This window comes from Monodelphis domestica, chromosome 4, assembly GCF_027887165.1.
Source record: "Monodelphis domestica isolate mMonDom1 chromosome 4, mMonDom1.pri, whole genome shotgun sequence".
NCBI classification, from domain to species: domain Eukaryota; kingdom Metazoa; phylum Chordata; class Mammalia; order Didelphimorphia; family Didelphidae; genus Monodelphis; species Monodelphis domestica.
Window position 1 is genome coordinate 206,361,371 of NC_077230.1, and position 25,382 is coordinate 206,386,752.

Genomic DNA, 25,382 nt, shown 5'->3' on the forward strand with positions numbered 1-25,382 from the left:
GAGGCAAGGGGGCATACATGGCAGGGAGATGGCCCTTGAAAAGGCAGGAAGATAGGATGCAAAGAGTTAAGTCAAAGAAGAGGCTAAATCATAAAATGCTAAGGAGAAAGTATTTTCCAATAAGACTAAAAGATAGCTCAGACAAATATTGGAAAGGGTTTGAAGAGATTGATATTTTTATCCTAGAGGCAGAGGATTGCTGGAATTTCTTGAATTAGGGTTGTGGGGATAGTGGACTTATCTAGGTTTTAGGAAAGCCAAAAGTGTGAAGGAGAGACTGGATTTGGAAAATCTTGAGGCAGGGAGATCAATGAGGAGGTCATGCAATCATCTATATGAGAGGTGTCAAGAGCCTAAAATTAAAACTATTTCTGTGTGAGTAGAGATGAATCAGATAGGGAAGGCTTGGGGGCAGGTAAAAAGGAATTGGAAACTGATTGAATATTTAAGATGAGGAAAAGTAAAGATGACAGGGAGGTTACCCAAACCTGAGAAAGCAGAAATAGACTAGTGCCTTCCACCATAAATAATAGGGAAGCTAGATGGTTCAAAGGATAAAAAGTCAGGCCTGGAGATAGGAGGTCTTGGGTTTAAATGTGGTCTGAGACATTTCCTAGCTGGGTGACTCTAAGCAAGTCACTTAACTCCCAAATATTCCTTTCTGTTCTTCTTCCATGAAACCAATTCTTAATAATGATTCTAAGACAGAACGTAAAGGTTTGGGGAAAAAAAAAGAAAATAGAAATAAGGTTTATAAGGCCTAAGTTTGGAGAGCAAGATAATAATTTCTACTTCAGATAAGTTGCTATTGAAGTTTCTCTAGAACAAATACTTTCAAATATCCACTAGGCAATTGGTAATGTGGACCTGAAGTTTCAGAGATAGACTGGACCTCTAAATCTATTAGTGTAAAAGGGAATTATTTGTTCTCTCTGAGTTTACACTTGTGAAAGAGAATCCTTTATTCCCTTTGTCTATTTTGAGTTAACACTTTAGTTAACAATAACTTAAGTAACCGTACTTAGTACCTAACTAGATTGTGAAGACAGGATTAACTCTCCTTTGTCTACCTTTTGAATGAAATCAACAAAAGCTTGAACACCTTACTTAGCACTAAGTGGAGGAGCTCTCCACCCTTTCAACTCAATCAGCCAGGAAATGAGAATTCACACCTTAATCAGTCAGGCATCTGTGAACCCTTTTGATAAGTGTTCACCTCTCTAGAAAGTAAGAAGTGGCTCCCACAAACAGTGGGAGTGCTGGACAGTGCTGGACAATTTGGAAGCTATGGTTGACCCTTGTGAAAAGGGGAAGAGAAAAGAAGCCACTATAAAAGTCTCTGAATTTCTGGGGCTAAAAATGTTGACTCCAAAAAGGAAGTCAGCTTCAAGAAGGAGTTGGACTTCAAGAAGAAAGTCAACTTCAAGAAGAAGGTCTACTCAAGGAAGAAAGTCAGTCTCAGGAATCACCTTAAGCTCAAGTCATTGCTTTGACCTGTCTCTTGGAGGGAACTTGGGTGAGTGGACAACTGGCTTTCCCTTCTTGACTTTTGAAGAGCTGGTTGAAGGTCAACAAATCCTGGCTGATTTGAGCACTGGAGCAATATTTAGTTAGATAGGCTAATGTCTTCTCTACCTTTCTATATTTCTCTGCTTTCACTCTTTCTACCTCTTTTTTAAATAAAAGCTATTAAAATTCATTTCCACTTTGAGCAATAATACATTAAATAGGAAACTATCATATTTGTAATTTTCATATATTTTAGTCAAACCATTAAAATTTAATTCCTACATTAGTCATCTGTATATAAATAATAACTAAATCTTCAGGGATTAATCACTGTTTAAAAGACAGATATAGATAATAAGCTAGCAAGAAGATGAAGAAGTATCAAAAAGGTAAGAAAAAAACAAGAGAAAATAATATTATATAGATTGTATTATTATAGTACTTATGATAGTATTTTATAGATAGTAGTAAATAGATTGGAGAGCTTGGTAGATTGTGTCAATATGTTAGCATGGCCAATTAGCATGAAAACTGAGAAAATACAATCATATTTGTCAATTAAGGGATAACTGGTTACTTTGGAGAGAAGAACTGTAGTAAAATAATGAATGAGGTCAGAAACTGGTGTGAAGATTCCATTTGGCTATCTCCTGATTGTAAGAATGAAGGTACTTAGCTCTTCCTTGATAATGAAGATAAAATTGTAATCCCATCTATTTTTAGATTTTAATCCCCAAAGTGTTAACTTGGGATTTAAAGTAGATCTACCCATTTAACTTCAAAAAGGTGTTAATTAACCAAAAAGGTGTTAACTAACCACAAAAGGTGTTAACTAACTACAAAAGGTGTGAACACCAATTTCATACCTTGAGTGAGCAGTCCTGGAGAGGAGCATCTACTGTGATTGGTAGATGTAAAATTTAGGAGAGGTGACACAAGAGAAAAAGGTCTTTAAATGGAGGAAACAGGGGCATATAAGGATAGATCAATCAATATAGAGAATTCAGTCACTCAAAGCTGGACTGGAAGAATCATCAGACATTTGAGGAGAGACTGGAAGACAGACACTCAGACTTGGAGTGAAGACACTTGACTGTGGAACTGGACCCCTGGAGGAGCTTGTGCAGGAGACCTCCAATGGCTTTCCTTTTAGACAGTCACCATGGTGAGAAAGGCTGACTTAGTTTCCTTGCCCTTTCTGGAGGTGTGAATCAAGGGGGATTAGGATATAAAAATAGACTGGGGATTACAATTTTATCTTCACTATCAAGGCAGAGCTAGGTACCTTCATTGTTACAATCAGGAGATAGGCAAATCCAATCTTCACAATGGATTGCAAAGAGTTAAGGAGAGAGGGAAAGGAGAAGTAATGAAACCAGAATGTAGAAAGCTATTTCGAGAGACTGGTGGAGTAAGATTGGAAAGAAATTGCTTCAGATTGTAAAGGTTATTGAAGTTTTTGTTTTTGTTTTTGTTTTTTAAGTTTGGAGAGACTTGGTCATGTTGGAATGCTACAAGGGAGGAACCCATAGTTAGAGAGAGGTTGAATATACTGGGGAGGATTATTGAAAAACAATTTGCTGGAGAAAACAAAAGAATCCCTGTAAATGGATTGATCTTGGCAGAGAAGGACTATCTCATTATCAGGCATGTGAGTAGGAACAAAGAAGGCAGATGGCAGAAGTAATCCAGGGCTGACTGGGCTTTGGCAAGAAATGGATGGGTAGATCAAGGAAGCAAGAGATTGGATAGAAAGAGAAGGAATAATTCCTCAGGCAGGTGTTGGAACTAAATGATTAGCAGCATAGGGCCACTGCAGAGATGTACAGAGGCAGACAGATGCAGAATTAGGTCATGACTCACTAGCAAGTAAGGAAGATTCCTTAGAACTGATGCAGCTTCTTTTATTTACTTAAAAATTTGAATAAACATTTAGAATTGTTATAGGACTTCCAATGACATTTATTATTTCAAATAGGAATAACTGTATTTAATAATATTTTCTATAATGTTTATAGATTTGACTTTATCTATTTTTTTAAACTTTAGTTTATATGTGACACAAATTTTAAAAAGATTTAGAAATTTTCTTAACTTCTTAAAATACCCTATGAGCTGGGATTTTTTTCTTGCTTTACTTTTCCTACACTAAAACCATATTTTAATGCCCCATCATGCAAACAACATGGATGTACTCCTGATATATATATATATATATATATATATATTTATATGATCATCTTCATGTATGCAAGTATACATTTATGTATATCACATAAATTAAAAACTAAGAGACTCCAAACTGCTTTCTACCAAGCTAAATCTGTAGATCCAGAAGAGAACTACATCTATTACCCAAGGACTAACAAAAGTTTGGAAAGGTTCATTAAAACATGATGTCCTCTAGATGAGGACTTTTGTTACTATTGTTGTTGGATAGAGCAATTTACAAAAATTACTAAGGCATTGTGATCTGTGTTGGGGAAAGGTATACCCACTTCTATCAAATCACAAAGCTTTTTTTTTTTTTAATGTTAAATTAACAATCCCTTAAGTTTATGCTTCCATTCCTTAAAAGGGAAAATTCCTCACACTTTTAACTCTCATATGCATGAACCACTTTCAACTCCATATCCCATAAGGTGAATGACTACCCACACAAGTTTATAAATATATACACATATACACACATTCACATGCATTATATATCTATAAATATACCTCTATCACATGTGTAATACACATCTATGTATAGCACATGCATGTGTATTGTGTACATATGTATGTATATACTCAATATATATTAAAATAAAGCTCTTGAAAATATAGATTTACTTGAGGTTTGGTCCAGTCCTGTTATTTAATCAGCATTCAGGAAATCCTGCTTAAGAATTTCTCCTACCAATGCAGATTTGCCACTTATCTTTATTTATGATCTTAGTGTCATAAAGCAGCCTCTAGTATAATCTTCTCTTGACAAAATATTAGAAAGTATGTGGCAGAGATTGTCATAATCAAAAATTATTTCCCTTTTAGGACCATTCTTCTGAATCAGAATGCAAATACATGTATTTTACATACAACACAATTTTATGCATGAAAGTAGGGGGCCCCCTGTAGATAACAAAAAGTATTGCCAAAGGAAAACTAGGTATGTGGAGATAATCCCACTGTACTGTTACTCTAAAAACAAGAGTTGCAGATGTTTTCTGATTATATTTACTGAGTCCAGCAACATCTTAAAATCCTTCTGGGCTATAATCCTCATGCATATTATCCAAACTAATGGGAGAAACGAATAAATAATGACTCACAACAAATGGAAATCATTCTGAAAGAACATTTTAATCCATGCCCACTTTTAGAGCCAAGTCCCTTCCTTTGTATACTTAGTTGGTTTTTTTTTTAAGACAATTAAATCTGGGTGGGTAGGAGAAGAAAAAGCTAGCCTTGCATGAGAAAACAACTTCTTGATGAACTTAAATTTATTTAAAATTCACATTTTAAGGTCACTATGCTTTTTTATTAATGCCAGGCAAAGTAACAAGTACATATTTCCAATTTAAATTAAAACTAATGTTCCTTTCAACTGTCTCAGTTGCCTAGAGCTATAATCCAAATTCACCAGATGAGCCGATTACACATAATGGAGATTATAGTTATGGAATCAAAAGATCATAGTCAACTCACCCTTAATTGAATTTTTCTTTATTTAATTTCTTTTTCCCTAGTCAACTTACTTATGAAGCAATACAGTGCCCAGTGAAAATATTATAGATTATTTTTAATCATATTAAATGATCAATAAAATTACATATTTCCTTTTAGATTGAACCAATCTCACAGAACTAAAGAGCTTAAAATATTCAAACCTTCATTCCAGGGTTTCCTGGAAATCCAGCAGAGCCAGTTATCCCAAGAGGACCCTATTAAAAAAATAAAAAGAATGATTAAATATTTACATATTCATTATATATTGTTCCTTGTACTTTTGAGCATCTTTATGTGGACTCCCCCCACCTTTGACACGTTGTTTATATAGTAGTTAGCTTTCTTGCTTTTTATCTTAGATATAGTTATCATTAGAAATACATTACTTTTACTTCTGTAATAATAGAAGAAATTAAAAATACTCAACAAGAAATTAAACATCGTGGTTTTAGAGTTTTCCAACTGCAACTCTATCATTTATGCCTCATAATATTAAGGGAAGGAAATCATATATCATAAGTCAAAGTTATTTAAAATAGTATCACCTATATCTTGGTTTAGTGGCTAAGGAAGACAAATATTAAATGTTAAATATAGACTTTTGTTTCAAAGAAAATATTTACACAAGCAGGTAGAACATCAACTAACATTTTTCTTCACATTAAAAAATTGTATTCTGACATTTGTATTCTATTTAACCCTAAACAAGTGTTCATGTAAAGAACAAAACACTCAACTCTAATTCAAATATCTTATAGAAAAGAAGAACTACCTAAGGGTATCATTTCATTTTGCTAATATAGAAGTGATATGTCCATAAAATAATATGAATATAATCCAACTTCATATATCTCTATTAATTGAGATCATGTAAAGTGTGTGTATGCATTGTGTATATGTATATCCATATTTGGTTGCACAGATATATGTGTACATGTGTACATTATAAACACATAAAGCTTAATACTTTTCACTATTGATATGAACAAAGCTTGAAGGGATGTTTTGCTGTGCCATTTCCTGAGCTCAACCAATATTTGTTAAGCAATACAGGCAATAAATATCTAACAACCCACCTTAGAAGGGCAGATAACATATATATATGCCCAAACATACATTTTATCTCCATTATTAATAACTTCATAAATCTAGACAATTAATGGAATAATCCATATAATTCTGATTTGTAGTAATTGCTGATTTCTGAAATCTAATTACTCACATTGAAAATTTAATATTGGTTTGCCAGTTGGAGCTGGATCAAGCACAGCTTTGTCTGTGAATCTGTTTTTTCCCCAATAGAAGTAACATTTTTTCCACTCAATGATCAAGGTATAGCTGCCTGGCAGTTAATTAATATATAAAAAATCTTTGTTTAGAAGTCATGATATAGTAAGATTGTTTTTGTCAGTTTCACAATTATTTATGAAAATTTGTAGGGCAGTACAAGATACCCTGGAGAAAAAAGCAAGATCATATTTTCAGTAGTACTAAGGAGAACTAAAGAGAAGGAAATGTAGAGAAATAAAGCTCACCATTGGTCCAGGTTTTCCAGGCATTCCATGAGCACCACGTTGTCCCTAAGTGAGAACAGTGCATAGGAGAAAAGATTATGTTCTCTGTGGTAAGAGACACTTAATGATATTAACCTGTGTTTCCTTCTTGATTTTCATGTGTTATAACTAATCTTTCTTAATAAAGATTTAATTTTGTCATAGATGACTTGGAAAAAATCAAACTCTAATCTCAAACATTTTAAATCCAGAAAATTCTTTGCTGGCATGATAAAAATGGCTTTAATTGTACTCATAATATTAAGGTAGAGATCATGAATGGAAGTGAAAAAAGACCTTTAAAATCCTTTGTACTTTAGCATAACTCCTTCTACCCTGAGTTCAAAGGCCTTGACAAATATGAACTCCCCATTTTTCTAAATAGCCATGTTAATTTGGCAGTATTGATGTACTTTTTTTTTTATAGATAAAATAGCTGAGGAACAAAGAAATTTTATTCTCTCTGGAAATCTAAGTGATAAAGCCAATTCTAATTGTCCATTTCTCCTTTACTCCACCATCCATGCTTTACATGTTAAGTTTTTCTATTCATTTTTAAGAAAAGAGAAATAAATTCATATTAAGTCCAAAACAAGAATCTAACAACACTTATGAATAGTTAAAATACACATTTTGGAAACATAGAATTGAAGGTATTATGAGAGTACACTTTTTTTAATCCTAAAAGACTTGTATGAAGCTTACTTTTTTCTAATGGAAAATTAGTTGTAGAAACTCCAAGAGTTGTATATGCTCAAAGATTTGGGAAACTAGTCCAAAAAGAAAAAAATGATTGGCACCAAAACTCAACTCTCAACATAACTTTAGCTCTGTTGTGGTCAAGAATGACAAATTTCAAAATAACCCTGTTCTTTGGACGTCATCTTGTTCAATCCACTTATTTCACCTGAGGAATGTGACTAAGAGCTGTCACTCCTGATTCAGATATATATATATATATATATATATATATGTGTGTGTGTGTGTGTGTGTGTGTGTGTGTGTGTGTGTGTGTGTGTATTTTTTTTCTTTTCATACTAAGCTAGAAACTGCTGTTGCCACTTTGACTTCCTTTTAGCAAAAATCAAATCTGTTCCAAATCTTCAGGATAAAAAGATAAAGTTCAATACCATTAAAATTCCAATACAGCATTCAAAGCAAGATAAATGAGCAAATTACTGAAATAATATCTTAATGTAACAAGACACAATACATTCTTTCAAATAATTCAAATTTATTGCCTCATACCACCATGAAAAAGAAGTACAACCAAACCAATTAATGGCATTTTAGTTCCATTGAAAACAAAGTTTGGCTCAAAAATTACCTTTTCAAATAGGTCTTTCATTTAGTCATATTTTCTGTTTATATCAATGAAGCCTAGATATAAAAATGTTTTCATGAAAATACAGGGGAAATCTTCCCAAATACTCTCTCTCATGAAATCAGTAGAAAAAGGAGATGTAGAGCCTAAAGCAATCATTGATTCCAAAACCATATTTTCTCTGAAGCTGTGTAAAAATAGCTCTTACACTCAAGTGATAGCAATAGTAAAGGATTTATAAATGATATCTGAATAATTTTTGGCCAAGAAAGGAAACATACTTGTGCTACAAATTTCTCCAAAAATATTCCTTTAATAATTTGTTCCACTACTTTAATGAACTTCATTTTCAATTGGCATATGGAAAGCCAAGACTCCATTTTGATTTAAAAATTCACATTTAAAAATTAAAAATACACATGTAAGTATATATAGATAAATATATACCTATATAAATATACCTACATATAAAATAAATAATATAAATATTAGAAAATAAATTAAAAATAAAAATATACCTACATATATTTCTGTATATATATATCCCTACATATGTAAATACACACATATCCTATTAAATAAAAGGTAACATAAATAAGGATAAAGAAAATATATCCACAGTACTAAAGAAAGACAAATACTTACAGGAGCACCTTGTGGCCCAAGTCTCCCTCTCTCTCCTGGCATTCCTCTGGGACCCTATAAAGATTTTGAAAACCAATAATTATTTCTCATTACAATGCCTTTTCCCCTACTGGAATATAAATGAATGCCTCAATCATTAAAAGGAAAATAGCCTCTGTGTGTCCCAATATTCCCTGCTCCCAGGGAAGCTGAAGCTGCTGCATTGCCTGAACCCTGGGATTCTGAACTGTAATGGGACTAAGTCTAGCACTAATGGATGAGACCCCAGGAAGGGATGGGGTAGTAGTTTGTAAAAGAAGTAAACTGGTCCAAGATGGAAAGGAGAGCAGTTCAGAACTTCCATAATGCTCAGAAATGGAATAAGGTCATGAGTGGTTATTGTACTTCCACTGTGGGTGAGCCAGAGAGATCCAGTCTCAAAAAAACAAAAACAATTTTGGGTTTAGGAGGGAAAATTAAACAATACAAATGGTTATACTCAATAATCCAGGGAAATTTTATTTAGTCATTTTTATTGGCATATAAATTCTTCCGGTTTTGAGATTGAGAGACATTTAGAGCTACAGATTATTGCTCTATCAGAGAATTGTAGAGTTAAGATAGAACTTTTATATTAACTATATTATTATGTTAATTATATATTATATTAATATATTATTATTATATTACCTGGTCTATTCCGCTTATTTTAAATGGACTATCAGTTTTTATTTTTGACATTTATAAAATGATCATTAATGAAAAGTGTTTCCTCACTACCAAATATTGTTCAGTACTTCCAGTTCCCCCTAACCATGATCACCTATAAATGCATGGTGTCCTCCCATCTTCAGTCATTAGAAAAATCATCCTGGTAGATAATTTTCTCAGGAATAAAAAAGTTATCTTGACAATTAGAGAATTAATAGTTTGTAATTATCACTTTTTTACATATACTCTCAAAAGCAAAAATATATTATAGGAATCTAAAATGATACCTACCAAAGGACCCATTGCACCCATAGCACCTGTAGGGCCAGCTTCACCCTAAAAGGAAAATGGAAAAATTCAAACACTATGAAAAGGCTATTGACCTGGGAAAACACATGGTACATTTTCATTGTCCACTATAGAAGTTATGTTCTGTAGCTGTCTAAATGCAATGAAATTTTGGCTTATGAAGAGTTTGTCAGTTTAAAGTGAAGATGGAAAATCTGGCAAGTCACAGAATCATTAAAAAGAGAACATTAACTGAAGATAATAAACTGGACCTATGATTTCTTTGTTTTAGGTGATCCTTTTTTAAAAAAAACTCCTACTTTCTCTCTTAGAATCAATCCTAAGTGTTGGTTCCAAGGCAGAAAAATGGCAAAGGCTAAATGATGGGGGTTAAGTGACTTGCCCAGGGTCATACAGCAAGGATGTATCTGAGATCATATTTGAACCCAAGGACCCCCCTGCCAATTTCTAGGTCTGACTCTGAATCCACAGAGGTATCTAGCTGCTCCTGAGGAGATTCTTAATGGAGAAGTTCTCTGTGCAGATGGACACCTTCTCCGAAATGTGTACTGGCGGGGTTTGGAAGCAGATTGTTCCTTTACCCATTTATACCATAATGCCTCTCCACATTCATTTATTAGGTAGGGAAAAATAAGAAAAAAATCCTAACTTGCTGAGACCAATAGTCTGATATAAATAAAACCACACAAAGCTAGGACCAGTGGGAATTTAGTAAAGTAATGAGTATGGTAGTGGTCAAGGCAATAAAACGCAAAGCTCTATCTCCTGCTCTTACGTGCCATTCTATACACTAAAAGGCAGTAAATAAATATCTTCTTTCTTGTCATTATCAGAACTGGAGGGAAAAACAAAGGTTCAAAACCTCAAAGATAAATAGAGACAGAAGCGGTGGGACCAGAATGGGTATCACAGTGACAAAATAACCACATTCAATACATCAATTCTCCAATATTTATTACAGTTCCAACTAAATGTCTGCATTTTTATCTCTTCAAATAGCACCATATAATTGGAAAGGAAGATGCACCTTTTTGAATTCAAATCTGGCTTCAGACACTTACTAGAGTTGTGACCCCAGGCAAGTCATTTAACCCAATTTGCCTCAGTTTCCTCATCTATAAAATGAGCTAGAAAAGGAAAGGACAAACCACTCCAATAGCTTTACCAAGAAAACCCCAAATGGGGGCAAAAGGAATAGGACATGACATAAATAATCGAACAATAAATGGATTGAGTAAAAACGTTTCAACACATACTTATATACTGAGTCCCAAAATCATAGATGTTTTGAATCAAGTGAGACCAGGGGATTTAGACAGGAAGTCAGTCATTCTACCACATAATAGGTGAAGCAATGTACAAATCTCCAACCATTTCTATCTAAATGTGAAAACACTCTTTTTCCATCTCTAATAGGAACTTACCTTTGCCCCTGTGGCTCCAACTTCCCCTTTAGGGCCATCAAGACCTTTGTGTCCCTGGAAAAGAAAACATAAATATGTATGGATCTTAATTATTTTTGGAAAGTATTTATTTTAAAAAAGCAAAGGTAAGAGATACCTTACTTAGATTAGATGCCTTTTTAAAATGAATAACAATTTGAATATCTCTTAAAATGAAAACTTTTAAATGGCCTCTTTTTTGTGTGACATTTCTATATTAGACATTGCAAAAAAAAGCAAGAAAAATAAAGTGAAAAACATGTTTCAATCGACACTCAGAGTTTATCGTTTCTCTTTGAGAAGATACATAGTATTTTTCATCCTAAGTACACACACACACACACACACACACACACACACATGAATTTGCAACTATTTTCCCTATTATGTTGCAAGCTCCATAAGGGCACAGAATGTGTCTTATTTATCTTTGTATGTCCCTAATGTCCAGTATATAGAGAAGGAGAAATAAAAGGGGGTTGATTGAATGAATGAAAAAGGCTACACCACAATTTGCAAATTGCTTTATAATCCTCACTGATCATGCTCTAGCATGATTTTGAGAGTGCTTTGTCCTCAAGAATCTGATTTTTTGGAATATCCAACAAAATATCAAAGGGATTTAAGTAACTTTGGAGAAAAAAATGAAATTATAGATAAATAAATGTATTTAAATTGTAATTAAAACAATTAACTATAGCAGTTCTGACACTATTAACTCAATAATTTTCTCTCTCTCTTTCTCTCTCCTCTATCCCCTCTTCCTCCCTCTTCTTTTTTCTCCTTTCCCTCTCTCAATGTTTTTCTCTTTCATTCTTCTGTCAAATTACAGAAAAACAATAACAAATATAAGTTACACTTACCCTGTGTCCCTTTAGACCAGGAAAACCCGGTGCACCAGGAAAGCCTCTTGCTCCCTAGAAAGAAAGAAAAAAGGAAGGAAGGAAGGAAGGAAGGAAGGAAGGAAGGAAGGAAGGAAGGAAGGAAGGAAGGAAGGAAGGAAGGAAGGAAGGAAGGAAGGAAGGAAGGAAGGAAGGAAGGAAGGAAAGATGGGAGGGAGGGAGAGAGAGAGAGGGAGGGAGGGAGAGAGAGAGAGGGAGGGAGGGAGGAAGAGGGAAAGAGGGAAAGAGGGAAGGAAGGAGGAAGGATGGAAGGAGAAGAAAGGAAGAGAGGATTTTTTAATTATAAATAGGTAAGCACTTCTAAGTATATTTTAAAGTAGGGTATCTGCTATCCTCATGCAAATAAGTCATCAATAAAGCATTTCACCAAACAAAATTTACCTACACTACAAAACATATAGACATTGACACCACTATAATTATGTAACCACAAAAAGTCATGAAAATAAATGCAAACTTATTGTGTTTAATATTTAAAAGGAAGGAGATTAAATGGAAGAATAAGGTATTGGTGTTTTAAAATTACTATTTAAAATTCTATAGCCTTTATGGGTAGTCCTCTATTGTTTATTTTTCATGGAAAAATGTGTCTGTATGAAAAAGAAAATGCATTTATATGCTTCTACAATATGACTGTCTTTTTTTCTTGTTTCGAAGAAAGATCAGAATGATTGGAGGAATGACAATGGAATAGTTATTAAAAATAAATAAAAATGTAGTAGATTAAAGAGTTTTATGGAACTGATAATTTTAAAGATCATTTTATTATATTTGTCTGAATATTCCAAACTAGTAGGAAATAAGAATGAACAAATGGAAAGAATTCCATGGTTTCACAAGGTTACAATAAATTTAGTAAAAAACTGTCTGATATACTTTACTTGATAAGGGGAAAATCTCCTTAGCTCAGCACATAATAAAACTCAATTATTACGATCTCTCCATAATAATATCTGGTATTTGCTTAGCCATTTTCTTTTTTAAGTCTCAAAATAACGTAAGCTTTTTGAGGGCATATATAGTTTTATTTTTATAGCTATACTTAACACAATGATTAGCATATTGTAGGCAATTTTTAAGAATTAGTAGAATTTTATTTTATTGAAGGTAACAGAAGTAGAAAAATGCTATCCATGGAATTTAAAGATTTTTTTTTGAACATGCTTTAAACTCTTCCCAGGATTGGCATTTTCTTTTTGCATAGAAACCAATTTGTTGGTGTGATTGATTAGCTTGCTCTCATTACTTAGATTCATTTTTATTTATTAATTCATTTGTTATAATCATTAATGAATGAATTATGTAACTTTAATTAGAAATTTTCCAATTTGGGTCTAAAAAGGTAAAAAAAAAATTCTCCATAGGTTTCTACAGAAGAAAATCCTCTGATTCCCAAGACCTGAACTTTTTTGGTACTATATTGAGTATAACTCAGATAAATAAATAAGACAATGTTCCTCACTACCATACTATAAAAGGCGAATTAGATTAATCTATAGTGTCCTGGTCTTGACAACCGGGTTTGAATCTTGGCTCAGATATTTTACTAACTTGCTGAAGATGTAAGAAATTCACTTAAGCTCCACAAGAGAAATTTACTCATCTGTTTTTAGGCACTAATAATTACAGTATTAATTTTCCCAAAGTGTTGGCATGAGCAAAGCACTGTGCAAATGTTAAAGTACTATATAATAGTGAGTTATTATGTCTGATTCTACTATTCATTAATTATACTTATAAATAGTTATGCAGAAGAATTCTTCTTTCACTTGTAACAGAGGACTTCAAGTACTTTTTCCTATACTTTCCTCTCTTGGAAAAAAAAAACTGCTTCCCTTCCATACTAACCTAGTCCCTTAGATAAGTGCTCTCCTAGTCTTGAAGGAGAATCATAGAGCTGAATGTTTTAGCATCATCAGTTAACTTTTCCATTTTTGTGATCTTAAAGAGAAATTCTTAGTACATCAGGGGATTACATATCCCCTAACATAGCAGGAAAATATACCAGATGTACAAGTCTTAATAAAAAAAAAAAGTTCTCATTACAATTTGACCCAACTGTCATCATCCCCCAACAGAGTTCGTTCTTTTGTACTCGTGGCGTGCATCTGTGATGTTGGCAACTCACATTTCCTCCCTTTAGTAGGGTCACACAGTGGATGAGCTAAGGAATGTGATCTAATGGAAGATCCAAGACCTCTAAAAGGATTTTAATCCTGCTAGTCTTTGAAATGTCCATCTGTGCTAGAGATTAAACCTCCCAACTTTTCTATTTTTATATCCAGGCCTGGCCTGACATTTTGTTTGGGGATTTGGGGGGTAAGTAGGGATTGAAGGAAGGATGGTCAGGAGGATATTAAGGGGAGGAAGTGGAAAACTAGGAAACGTTTTGTAGTTGCAATTGAAACAATCCTTAAAACACAGAGGAATCTTCATATATGAGAACAAAGGCAAAATCAAGCTTTGAATCTCAATAGTTCTCACATGATAAATGTAAGGAAGAAATGAAGTTTTAAGGGTGTAGTGTCTAGGAGCACTTCCAGCTCTAAAATTCGATTTCTCTTTATTATATTGTGGAAATGCTACCAACACTTTTTTCATAGACACAAACTATCATGGGTGATGATAATGTAGATGCAGTTTTTACAAGTGATCACTTGTTTTGTTTTTCTTTTCACTATTATTTGTACTTTGATTTTTGCAGTAACTTTATACAATTCCTATAATATAGGACAAACTTACAGGAGATCCTGAAAATCCTACTTCCCCAGGATTTCCATTTCTACCAGCTTCACCCTTTGCAAATAAAACAAAGAAATCAATGAAAATTAAAATAATCTTCCCTTATTGATCAGATATCAAATAGTTTGCATGCAAATAATAAAATGGCTTCTTAGAAAGATGATTGTTTTATTTTGTTAGTCTTCATATAAAAATGAAGAAAGACAATTTGATGAAATATTTGCAATTTCTTTTCTAGTGCCACAAAGAACTTCAAGAAGTAGGATGTATTTTTTGTTTTAGAAATTTCATAATAATTTTCTATTAAATACTACATTTACTAAATACATCTCAGAGAACCAATTTGAAAAGGAAACTCTTCTTCTCATTTCGGAGAGACATAGCAAGGCTAAGGTCTATAATTACATCAGTATTTTGTGGAATAGTCAACGATAGAATGAAAAAAGGTGATTCTTAGTTCCACTCTATTGTCCAACCATATACTCTTATAGTTACAAGTTGGATTAATGCCATGGATTAAATTATCAATCCTATTGAATAAACCAATGTCTTCATCATCAGTAAACCTTACCCACTCTATACTGATGGAGACTTGAAAACAAAGAATTGAAAAAAAATAAGTATTTTTTAAAGGCTGCCACATTGAGTCTAGCAGTAGCATTCTCAGTCAAAATTTCAATATCTTCCATAAGAGTTCATGAATTGATAAAAGTCTGAAGCAGTTATATATCTTTTCTACAGGGATAAAAGTGATGTTTGCTCTACTTGACTTTGTGATAGCCATAAATAAAAGAATGTGCAAACAGACTTTGAAAAAATATCATCCTGAATTCAAGAGCTATATTACATTTATAATACTTCATTGATCTAAGTTAAGAGAAAAATAAGAAAATAATTTAAATTCTCATATTAACATTCTAGTTCATTCTAACTATTGCAAAATTACAAAGAAATAGGTAAAAATTGAGCTTACATCTTCACCAGGTTTCCCAGGCGGTCCCTCTGGGCCACGGGCACCTACTGGACCCTGAGAGTAAATTTAAAGACATCAATGAAATCAAATTTTAAAATATTATATGGAAGCACAAATTTTTATATTAAAAGACATTGTATCAAATATAATTATTAGCATTACTAATTTTCTGAATCCCTTGCAACAACCCTTAGATAATATGGTTTATGACTGACTACAAAAGATACTTTGAAAATGAAAACTGTAGCATTGATCAATGGTAATATTCTTTAATCCCATGCCAAAACAGAGAGTGCAAGCACTTTTCAAAATGCCTATAAGTCAATCAAATTAGAGTTTTAATATCTTGATGGATTAGGGATTGGATTTATTATATTACTAAAACACTATGTTATCTTAATGTTTTTGTGCAATTGGCTATACATGCTTACTTGACATTACCATTGGGCCTGGTTCACCAGGTTCACCTGGAGGGCCTGTGGGGCCAACACCACCCTAAAATTCAAAGATAAATAGGAAAACAAATGAGATACTGGAAATGACATCAGCATTTTCTCCTTTCCAAGGACACTGAAGTTCAAATAGTTCCATATAAAATACTTCCCAAATGACAAGTAAAACATATATTTGATTTAGCTAAGGATAATTGTCTAAAGTCAGTCACATCACTACTAAAATCTCACAAAGTTCATGCCTTTGAGCTATTGAGAAATTAAATACTTGGTGAATTGTAGAAATAAAGAAGTCTACTTTCCCATTATAGTAGGCTCTTGAGAAAAGATTCCTGATTCAGAATTTTGGGATATACCAAATGTCTTCACCTATTTCAAGAACTTCTAAATTTTTGAAAAAACTGTTTTTGTTTAAAATTAAATGTATGTCACTAAAGGTTGAGGTTGGGGGGCATCAGACAAATAAAAGTAAAGAGAATGGAAAGCACTGTTCAGTGCTTACAATCTCTCAAAATTGAGAATACATTATATGTCGAAGGGTAGCATTATTTAGTGAATAGAAAAACATTTTTAAATTTATTTGTTTAATGTAATAAGATATTTCCCTCCTTCCCTCTACTCCCCAAGTTAAATCAGGCATTTTTTGACAAAAAAAATAGATGATGTGCATATAAGATACTGTATTTCTGTTCTTTCTCTGGAGGTGGAACTACACAAGTCATGCTTCAAAATATATTTCTGTTGTTGTACATGTTCTCTTGGTTGGGTTCATTTCACTCTTCATAATGTCATGTAAGTCTTCCTATTCATTAAAAAATAACCTGCTCACCACTTATTACAGTGTAATCATATTACATCAGAATCATATGCCACAACTTTTTTTGCCATTCCACAATTGATGGGCAACCTGTCAATTTCCAGTTCCTTGCCACCACAAAGAGAGCTATAAATATTTTAGAACATATAGGTTCTTTTTTCCCTTTCCCTGATTACCTTCAGAAACAAACCTGAGCGGTATTACTCAATCAAGAAGTATACAAAGTTTTGTAACTCTTTGTGCATAATTCTACATTGCTCTCCAAAATGGTTGGATCAGTTCCCAATTCCCCCCACATAATATTACTGTCTCCATTTCTCCACACCCCTTCTAACATTTTTCATTTTGTCTTTTTATCATTTTAGTCAATCAGATAGGTGCAAGGTGAAATCTCAGAGTAGTTTTGATTTGTATCATGATGACTTAGCATTTTTTTCTTATGGTTACATATTGCTCTGATTTATTAATCCAAAAACCATCTGTATATATCTTTTGACTATTTATCAATTAAGGGATGTCATATTCTTGTAAATTTGACAAAGCTCTCTATATTTTAGATATAAGCTCTCTACCTTAGAAACTTCTATAACCCCCCGTCCAATTGTCTGCTTTCTTTCTAATCTTTGCTACATTAGTTTTATTTGAACAGACCCCCTTTTTAATTTAATGTAATCATTTTAAAAACTATCTTTAAGATCAGAAAAGCCCTAAAGTTCAAGACCCACTTTTGATACATTCTGACTTTATGGCCCTGGTCAAGTCAATCTCTCAAAGCCCTAGGCAACTCTACAAGGTTGAAAGTGGCAAAGAAGATGCTGACCTTCACTGGAAGAGGATTCTGCACCATGAGTTTCAAAAAGCAATGAAATCACAGTTTCATTTCCAATCGTCCCATACTTAAGGAAAACACTTTTTCAATGTGCAAGACTTTTCCTTATTTCTGGGCTTCAAAACTGCCTTTTCACTTGTAGGAGAACTTGTAACAAGTTATTCTATTATGGTGGACAGTTTCTGGACTCCAATGGAACAGAAATGAGTCACATAAATGAATCTGATGATAAAACTCAATATGTATTTTTCTAAGTTCCTGAAAAAATTATAGAATGTGACATGTAGAAAATTAACAGTAAAAATAAAATTAAATTTCTACTAAGTTTTGTTCATAGTGTATAAGCTTAATTACACCTTGAGTATATATTTTTGTGATCTGTAAAAGTCATAATGACTTACTTGTTTTCCTTGTAAGCCTTGGGGCCCCCTTGGTCCCACTGGACCCTATAACAAACAAAAGATAATATTCCATTATTTGTTAAAAATCATTATCTTAAATACATTGAGACAATTACAGCTTACAACTGGAAGAATAAGGCTTTGATTATAAATAATTATGACAACTTGCCACTTCCAATGTGGACAGATATCAGAACTATAGTGAAGCTAAAGAGAGAAAGGTAGACTTTAAAAAGAAACAAAAACAGCGAGCCAAGAATTTGGGAAGAGTAAAAAATTTTCAGGATAACAATTAGGATGAATTCTACATATATCAGTGTCGTGAAAAGAAAATGAAAAGTATGTCCTCATCCATCCAATCTATTTGATACAGGGAGATTTCCATAGCTACAGGCCAGTTCAGTTAAAATAAATATCAGATGGTCACTTTTTTGGCTTTGTTTTTTTTTTTTTAAAGAACATGCAGAAAGTAATTCCTGACATCTTTGCCAATTCAGTTCTTCCATTATGATATAGATTATGATTTTGTGGTGTGTCAGTAAATTCAAGGTACTTCTTAGATCACTTCAAAGCTTTTGTTATTGCCTGCAAGAACTTAATATCCAAAAGATTTGGGACTTGAATAAGGTCTTTTTCTCATATGTCTTTTAAACATAGCAAGAAGATCAAAGTAACTCTTTCTTAGCCTAAAATCTCAATAATAATGGTGGTGGTGATGGGTAGGGGTCTTCAAGGGATCTGAGAACTCATCAATATGGATCCTTTCTGCATCAATACAGAACACAGATTATTCATTTATTCCCATCCTGTGTGAGTCAGTCTCATCAATATTTTCACATAAATTGTCAATAGGATCTACTCAATATGTTAGGGTTCTTACTGTAGGTCTTCTCACATTATATAGGCCACTTAAACAAGAGATCATCAGGTATACCTATCTAATATTCATTGAATTACCAAACCATTTCCTTTTTCATTCACTCAGTGAGATGATATATTTTATTCAATTTCTTGCACATAAGGTATTATTATCACTAATTGAAAGCCTAGTTATGTTCATAATATATATAAATGCAGCCATTGCCTTTTGAGAGACCCATAACTTCGATTGTCCCCATATTCATGGAGTTTCATGATTTGTAGCCATATAGTAGTATCACTAGAAAACACTGGCATAGAGTAGATAAAGGGATGGAATTAAACTCTAGATATTCAAGATCTACTTTACAAGTTTCTTGTAAGGAAAGCACTTTGCAAAACAAAGTCTTATGCAGAGTGAACAATTACTATATATTCAATTTCATATTTTGTGCTATTTTTTATTATTCAACCTATCCAAGACGTTCCAACTTTCTCTTGAAGTATTCATGGTACAAGAATGAAGATTCTATGTAGTCTCTAGCATCTCAATTATTAAGACAGAACCACTTTTACAACTTTTTTCCCGTCCTCTTCTTTGTTCACCTTTGTATTAAAGTCACCAGATATTTAAGTATAGGATATTTTAGATTAAAGAGGAGGGTCTTATCAAGACCTTCCTAGAATTCATCTGCCTATTCATACTCTGAGATAGAATCACAATTATCTTCCTACCCATCTTTTTCTTTTACTTTTGTGAATACTGTAAAACAAGAGGATCAAATTTTCACAAAATTAAGTTTCTTGTTCTTCAGACATAGATGAAACTATTTTGCCATTCTTTTTATTTACTACTCCAAAAAGAACTTGCATGATCTTTAGAGTTTCTGGTTTCACTTTTAGTGTAAATGTTAATAATGGCTTACCTTTTTCCAACAGTGTCCTGATCCAATAATTAATAACAAATGGTGTTCAAATCTGGCCTCAGACACTTTGTAGGTGTATAACTCTGGGCAAGTCACCTAACCCCAACTGCAAAGCCCTTAACCACTCTTTGTCCTTGGAACCAATATTAAGTATTGATTCTAAAACACAAGGAAGGGTTGTTAAAATAATAAGAATAAGAATAATAAATGGGGCAATGGACAGAATTCTGGACTTGAAAACTTGAAACTCAAGCCTCAGACACTTCCTAGCTGATTGACCCTGGACTTAACTCTGTTGCTTCAGTTTCCTCAACTGTAAGATGATGATAATAATAGCACCTACCTCTCAGGTTCATTGTGAGCATCAAAGGAAATAATATTTTGCTAAGCCACAGTGAATGACAAATTATAAATGTTATATTATTATTATTATTAATAATTAGGCAATGATATGACTTTTGGCCCACTACATCCTCTTTTCCCCCAGTTGCCTGTCGTCCCTCCAGAAGTGGAAGGTGTGACAAGGAAATCACACTGATATATATTAATTTAAGGTCGCCAAGGAATTCAGCTATGTAATTCCTAAATGAAAACTCAAGTCAGCCGTCAGCCTTTTATAGAGTTTAATTACAAACAGGAGGAAGAAAGGAATTAGAGAGAGAGAGAGAGAGAGGGAGAGAGAAAGGGGAGAGAAGGGAATAGGGCTTAAATACTCCTTCTGTTTAGGCTGAGCCAAAAGGCCCAAGCCCTTAGATAGCTGAGGCAAAGAAAGGAGATCAGTCCCTATTACTCACGTGACCAAAATGGAGAAACAGTCTCAGCGGCCTCCACCTCCAGCTTCCTTCAGAGCAGCACCTCTCCAACCACTCAGAGCCAAAACTCTCCAACCACCCTTCAGTCCTCAGACCCCTCTATCTTTAAGGAAACCATCCAAGTTCCCTCCCCTCAGTTCTCACATCTACCAATCACTGTCCATCATTTTCCCTGTGCCAATGGTGGCTCTAAGGGGACCGCCCAGAGGTCTGTGGCTTTGCAGATGTCTGTTGGAGGTCATATTCTCAAATAATTAAATCTTGATCTTTTGCTACAGCCCTTCCTAAATCCTGTTACCCTGAGTAGGGTAGAGATTGGAATAATTAAATTTTGATCTATGCTGCAGCCCTTCCTAAATCCTGTTAGGACTGAGTAGGGTGGAGATTGCAATTTCCAAGACTTGGTTCTGTCATTCCAAGTATCTCCATTGTATCAATTCTAAAATCAATCATGACTCAAAGAAATTCCTGTTCTATGCTTAAGCATAGGTCAAAGTCCTTTCCATTGTTCAGCAAAAGGTTTCTGTCCTAAAGTAATCTTAAGAAGGGAGGAGGAGGAACCTCCCATGCCAATGGGGTTCACATTCCAATAGCCAAGACCCACTATCAATAGGAAATTTTTCAAGTATGAAATTTCCCAATGGTGAAATTTCCAACATTTATAAGTCTAAGAAATTTTAAGGTTTACAAAGGTTATACATTATAAGAGATCATCATGTATATTTCATTATGTTATCTAATGCCAAATAATACCAATACCAAAATATTCACTCCCATATACCAAAGATAAAATACATCTTATTGTTTGTATTCCCAAGACATTTTGAGATCTCTGTTTTAAGGATGGGGAGTTGTCATATTTAAATTTTTAAAAGATAGTTTGTTTCTGATGTACAATTTTAATCAGCACTAGGTCCTCTTTTGTTAGGTTTTCAGTAAAGAGGCTTTTTAATAAAATTACAGTCATTTTGCCATTCATCACTAAATCCAGACTGCATAATGATACCCCTATGTAATTTCTGGTGACATTACCTTAATGCTGTATTATCATCATAAACCCTTCCATTTACACAAACAAATCTACACAACTCGACCATTTGTCCAAAGCTCCTTTGTCAACATATTGTCAGTAGAGTTCATGTGGATGTCACTCCTGGAGAGCTTTTTCATTCCAAATTTCTATCTTAAGTCATTTCATAAGATCTCCCTGAGGTCACCAGCTTTCAGTTATATTCAGCCAATCCAAGGACATCTATACCTCTACATTTTGAAGTTCCTCCCAGACTTTCAAAACTATCACAAGAGTCTTAGAGAACACAGAGTTCTCATTGCCAAACATTTTAGCTGGCATTCTTTTACTTTGCTGTTTTCTCAAGCCACCCCCACATTCCCAACATTGATAATTCTTTGGAATATGATGAGGGTGGCAGTGGTGGTAGTTGCTTCTATTTATAATTGTTTTTAAATGGCTAATAAACAAGAATACAGCAATAAAATACACTCTGGGTAACAGAATATTCCCCAAACCACATATTTTAGCATCAAGACAACAAAATAGCCTGCTATTTACTAATATTTACCCTAAATTTGTTATCCATTTCAAATGAACAAATCAATTAGTTGTTTTAGGATTATATAGATAGGGTAACTTTCTATGATTTGATGTTTTTAATGTATCATTCCTTCTTTATTTTCTTCAATAAAGAAGATTTATATATCTTCATAGACATGTGTATGATTCAAACTTTGTAATTAAAATGTAAAATATTTAAATTTGACAACAGATTTATTTATTGCAATTAAGTAAAGTAGTATATTCAAATACAATACTCCTATTTGTTATCAACAATAAAGCAGCTTGACTCAAACAGGAAACTGGCTTCAGAGCTAGGAAATTCTGAGTCGAGTATTACATCTGTATACTAGCTATGTGACCCTGGGTAAGTCACTTATCTTTGTCATGCTCCAAGTGCCCAAGATTCTAAATTTCAGGCAAGTATCATTCTGCATTTGATAGTTTCCTCACCAGAAATATATAATGATAGCATAGGAATGGTCTCCCTCCACTCCTCCTCCCTTTGCAAGAACAAAAACAAGGTTACTTTCAAAAGAAAAAAGGGGGGGGGGGACTAAGGAAGATGGCAGAGAAACTAGAAATGCAATGACCTCTACCTCACAATTCCTCCAAACAGATAAAGAAAATTTATCAGACCAAGTCTTGATTTGGAAATCCAAAAGAGGAAAAAAAATGGTGAGTCATTTTTATACAGCCCAGGTCAGCACAGACAGAAAGATCTGCCACCCCCTAAAAATGTGATCTAGCCAGGAACATCAATTTGGAACATCTCAACACATGGAGAGATTGTGTACAAGGGCAAGAGGAAGTCCAAAATCCAGCATGGCAGGACCTAACCTTGTGCATGGTGCAGAAATACTTGCTAACTGACAGATCTCTACTCATTACCCAGTTCTGGGTCACCTTTGCCATCATGCTGATACTGATCCAGGGGATGTGTTCCATGATGAGGAGTGCTCATGCACCCAAGACTGTGTTCTAAGCAAGTGCTTTACTTCCCTATATTTGCATTGTATATCTTTTATGCACATTCTTCCTCTTCCTGGTAGAGTGTGTGCTCCAGGACATCAGGAACACATCTGTAATTGTCTTTGCATCTCTAGTGTCCATCACCATGGGTGGCAGCTAGTAGAAACTTCATAAATATTTACTGTGACGGAATTGAGGGAATTAGAATACCAAGGAATAGTGTGAATTGAGTTCACCACACTGATCTCATCTTGTGACCCAATCCTGGAGCTACCTCAGTTCCCTTACTCTTCAATTTATGGATCTAGTCCAACTTCTTTATTGTAAAAACAACAACAACAACAACAAAACTTTATTCAATCGTGAAAAAACCTTATTGTTGTATTTGAACCCAGACCTATAAGGCTGGGAATCTGGACCACCTCTACCTGTTGCTTTGAGACACTTAACTAAGGACCTAGGAGGCTATGTTGACCAGAAACCCAGTTAAATCCTAAGATTGATGCAGATTCTTCCCACAATTACATATCTCAAGCAACCCATATATCTATCTGAAAAGTGAGTTTATGTTATTCTTTCCATGTTCCTTTATTGTATACAGACACTTAGGGGAGACAGGAACACATATTTTCCCAATTTCATAGAATTGTATCTCTTTCTCTTTCCCAACTTGGAAAGTTTCTAATGTTTTTTTCCAAATAAAAATCAGATTATCTAATGTGGCATTCCTAAGTAATTATTTCTTTTTAATTAATTTATTAATTAATTTAATGGAAAAAAAACCTCATTGTCCCTTATATTTGAAGTTGAGCACCAAAGCTTAGAAGATAATTTTTTGTCCCAATTCATTGGGCATTTGGAATTCATTGCTTAATGAAGTTTGAACCTTTGTTTCCCCACTCATTTTATCTTTCAGCTGCCACAGCTGAATCAACTTGATTTAAAGTGAATTAGGGAGGGGAAAATGTCCACATTTATTTGAATAAGAGCTCCTTAGGAAGACAGACTCTCTTGCTTTTTTTAAACTCATATTTGTAGTGCTTAGCATAGTGCTTTGTATAGAGCATGTACATAAAAAATTTTCATAGATTCATTCATCACAAATCTAGTGGTATGTTAGAAAACTACTACCACCAACAACAAATATTTATTAAGTGTTTGAGGGGACTTAAATTATATGATCTAGAATTGGAATAGTCTTTTAAAGAATATTTATCTCAACTACATAATTTAATAGATAAGAAAATGGAGCCTAATGGGAATTAAGATGTCCATATTTATACAGGTAATATTTTATATAAATAATATCTAGGTCCTGGTGGAGTTACCAAGTTTAGGTGACACATACTTATTTTCTGAATTCTTATGATCTATTTAGTATGATTATTTTTCTTTCAGTCCTAGTGTAGATCTGTTTCATTAAGGGAATGGAAGCTTGAATGTTAGAGAGGAAGGAGGTAATTTTGAAACATAGAACATTAGGGATAGAGAGGAGGTAACACGCATAAGACATCACAGTAAGAAAATCTAGGGATGCTCAAGGACAGTAGTCTCCCAGGAAAAAGGCTTTCAAATACAAATATAATTATATATATGTAAAATATAAAATATGAATATATTTATATTTATATGTTTTATATTTGTATATGTATATATAAATACAAATTTAAAAATTCCCAAAACAGAAAAAGGAAAGTGGGAAGATTGCAAAGACAAACTTCGCATGCATCATCATTTTGCCACAAAAATCATATATTTTTCATTTCTGAGCTCAGAAACAAGAAAAGGAAATTTAAACAAAATATTTTAGCACACATAAAATTATATAAATACCAGACCCATCAATAATTATAATACATACCTTGGTATTGGAATTTATGCATTAATATTTGTAATTTGCACATTATCATCTCTTAACTAGATAATCTAGTCAACTCTATTT

The 25,382-nt window shown here is 33.5% G+C and overlaps 1 protein-coding gene across 2 annotated transcripts in view; it reads right to left on the bottom strand.

Moving 5' to 3' along the window:
• Positions 1-25,382, bottom strand: part of COL5A2 (collagen type V alpha 2 chain) — a 196,999-nt gene that overhangs the window by 48,421 nt on the left and 123,196 nt on the right. For both annotated transcript variants that reach the window (XM_056794115.1, XM_001378441.5), the window contains exons 9-18: positions 18,300-18,344; positions 16,242-16,295; positions 15,801-15,854; positions 14,828-14,881; positions 12,047-12,100; positions 11,166-11,219; positions 9,724-9,768; positions 8,743-8,796; positions 6,756-6,800; positions 5,382-5,435 (exon numbers count right to left, since the gene is read on the bottom strand). In XM_056794115.1, coding sequence (XP_056650093.1) covers positions 5,382-5,435; positions 6,756-6,800; positions 8,743-8,796; positions 9,724-9,768; positions 11,166-11,219; positions 12,047-12,100; positions 14,828-14,881; positions 15,801-15,854; positions 16,242-16,295; positions 18,300-18,344 — 513 coding nt within the window. The remainder of the gene's footprint in view (positions 1-5,381; positions 5,436-6,755; positions 6,801-8,742; positions 8,797-9,723; positions 9,769-11,165; positions 11,220-12,046; positions 12,101-14,827; positions 14,882-15,800; positions 15,855-16,241; positions 16,296-18,299; positions 18,345-25,382) is intronic.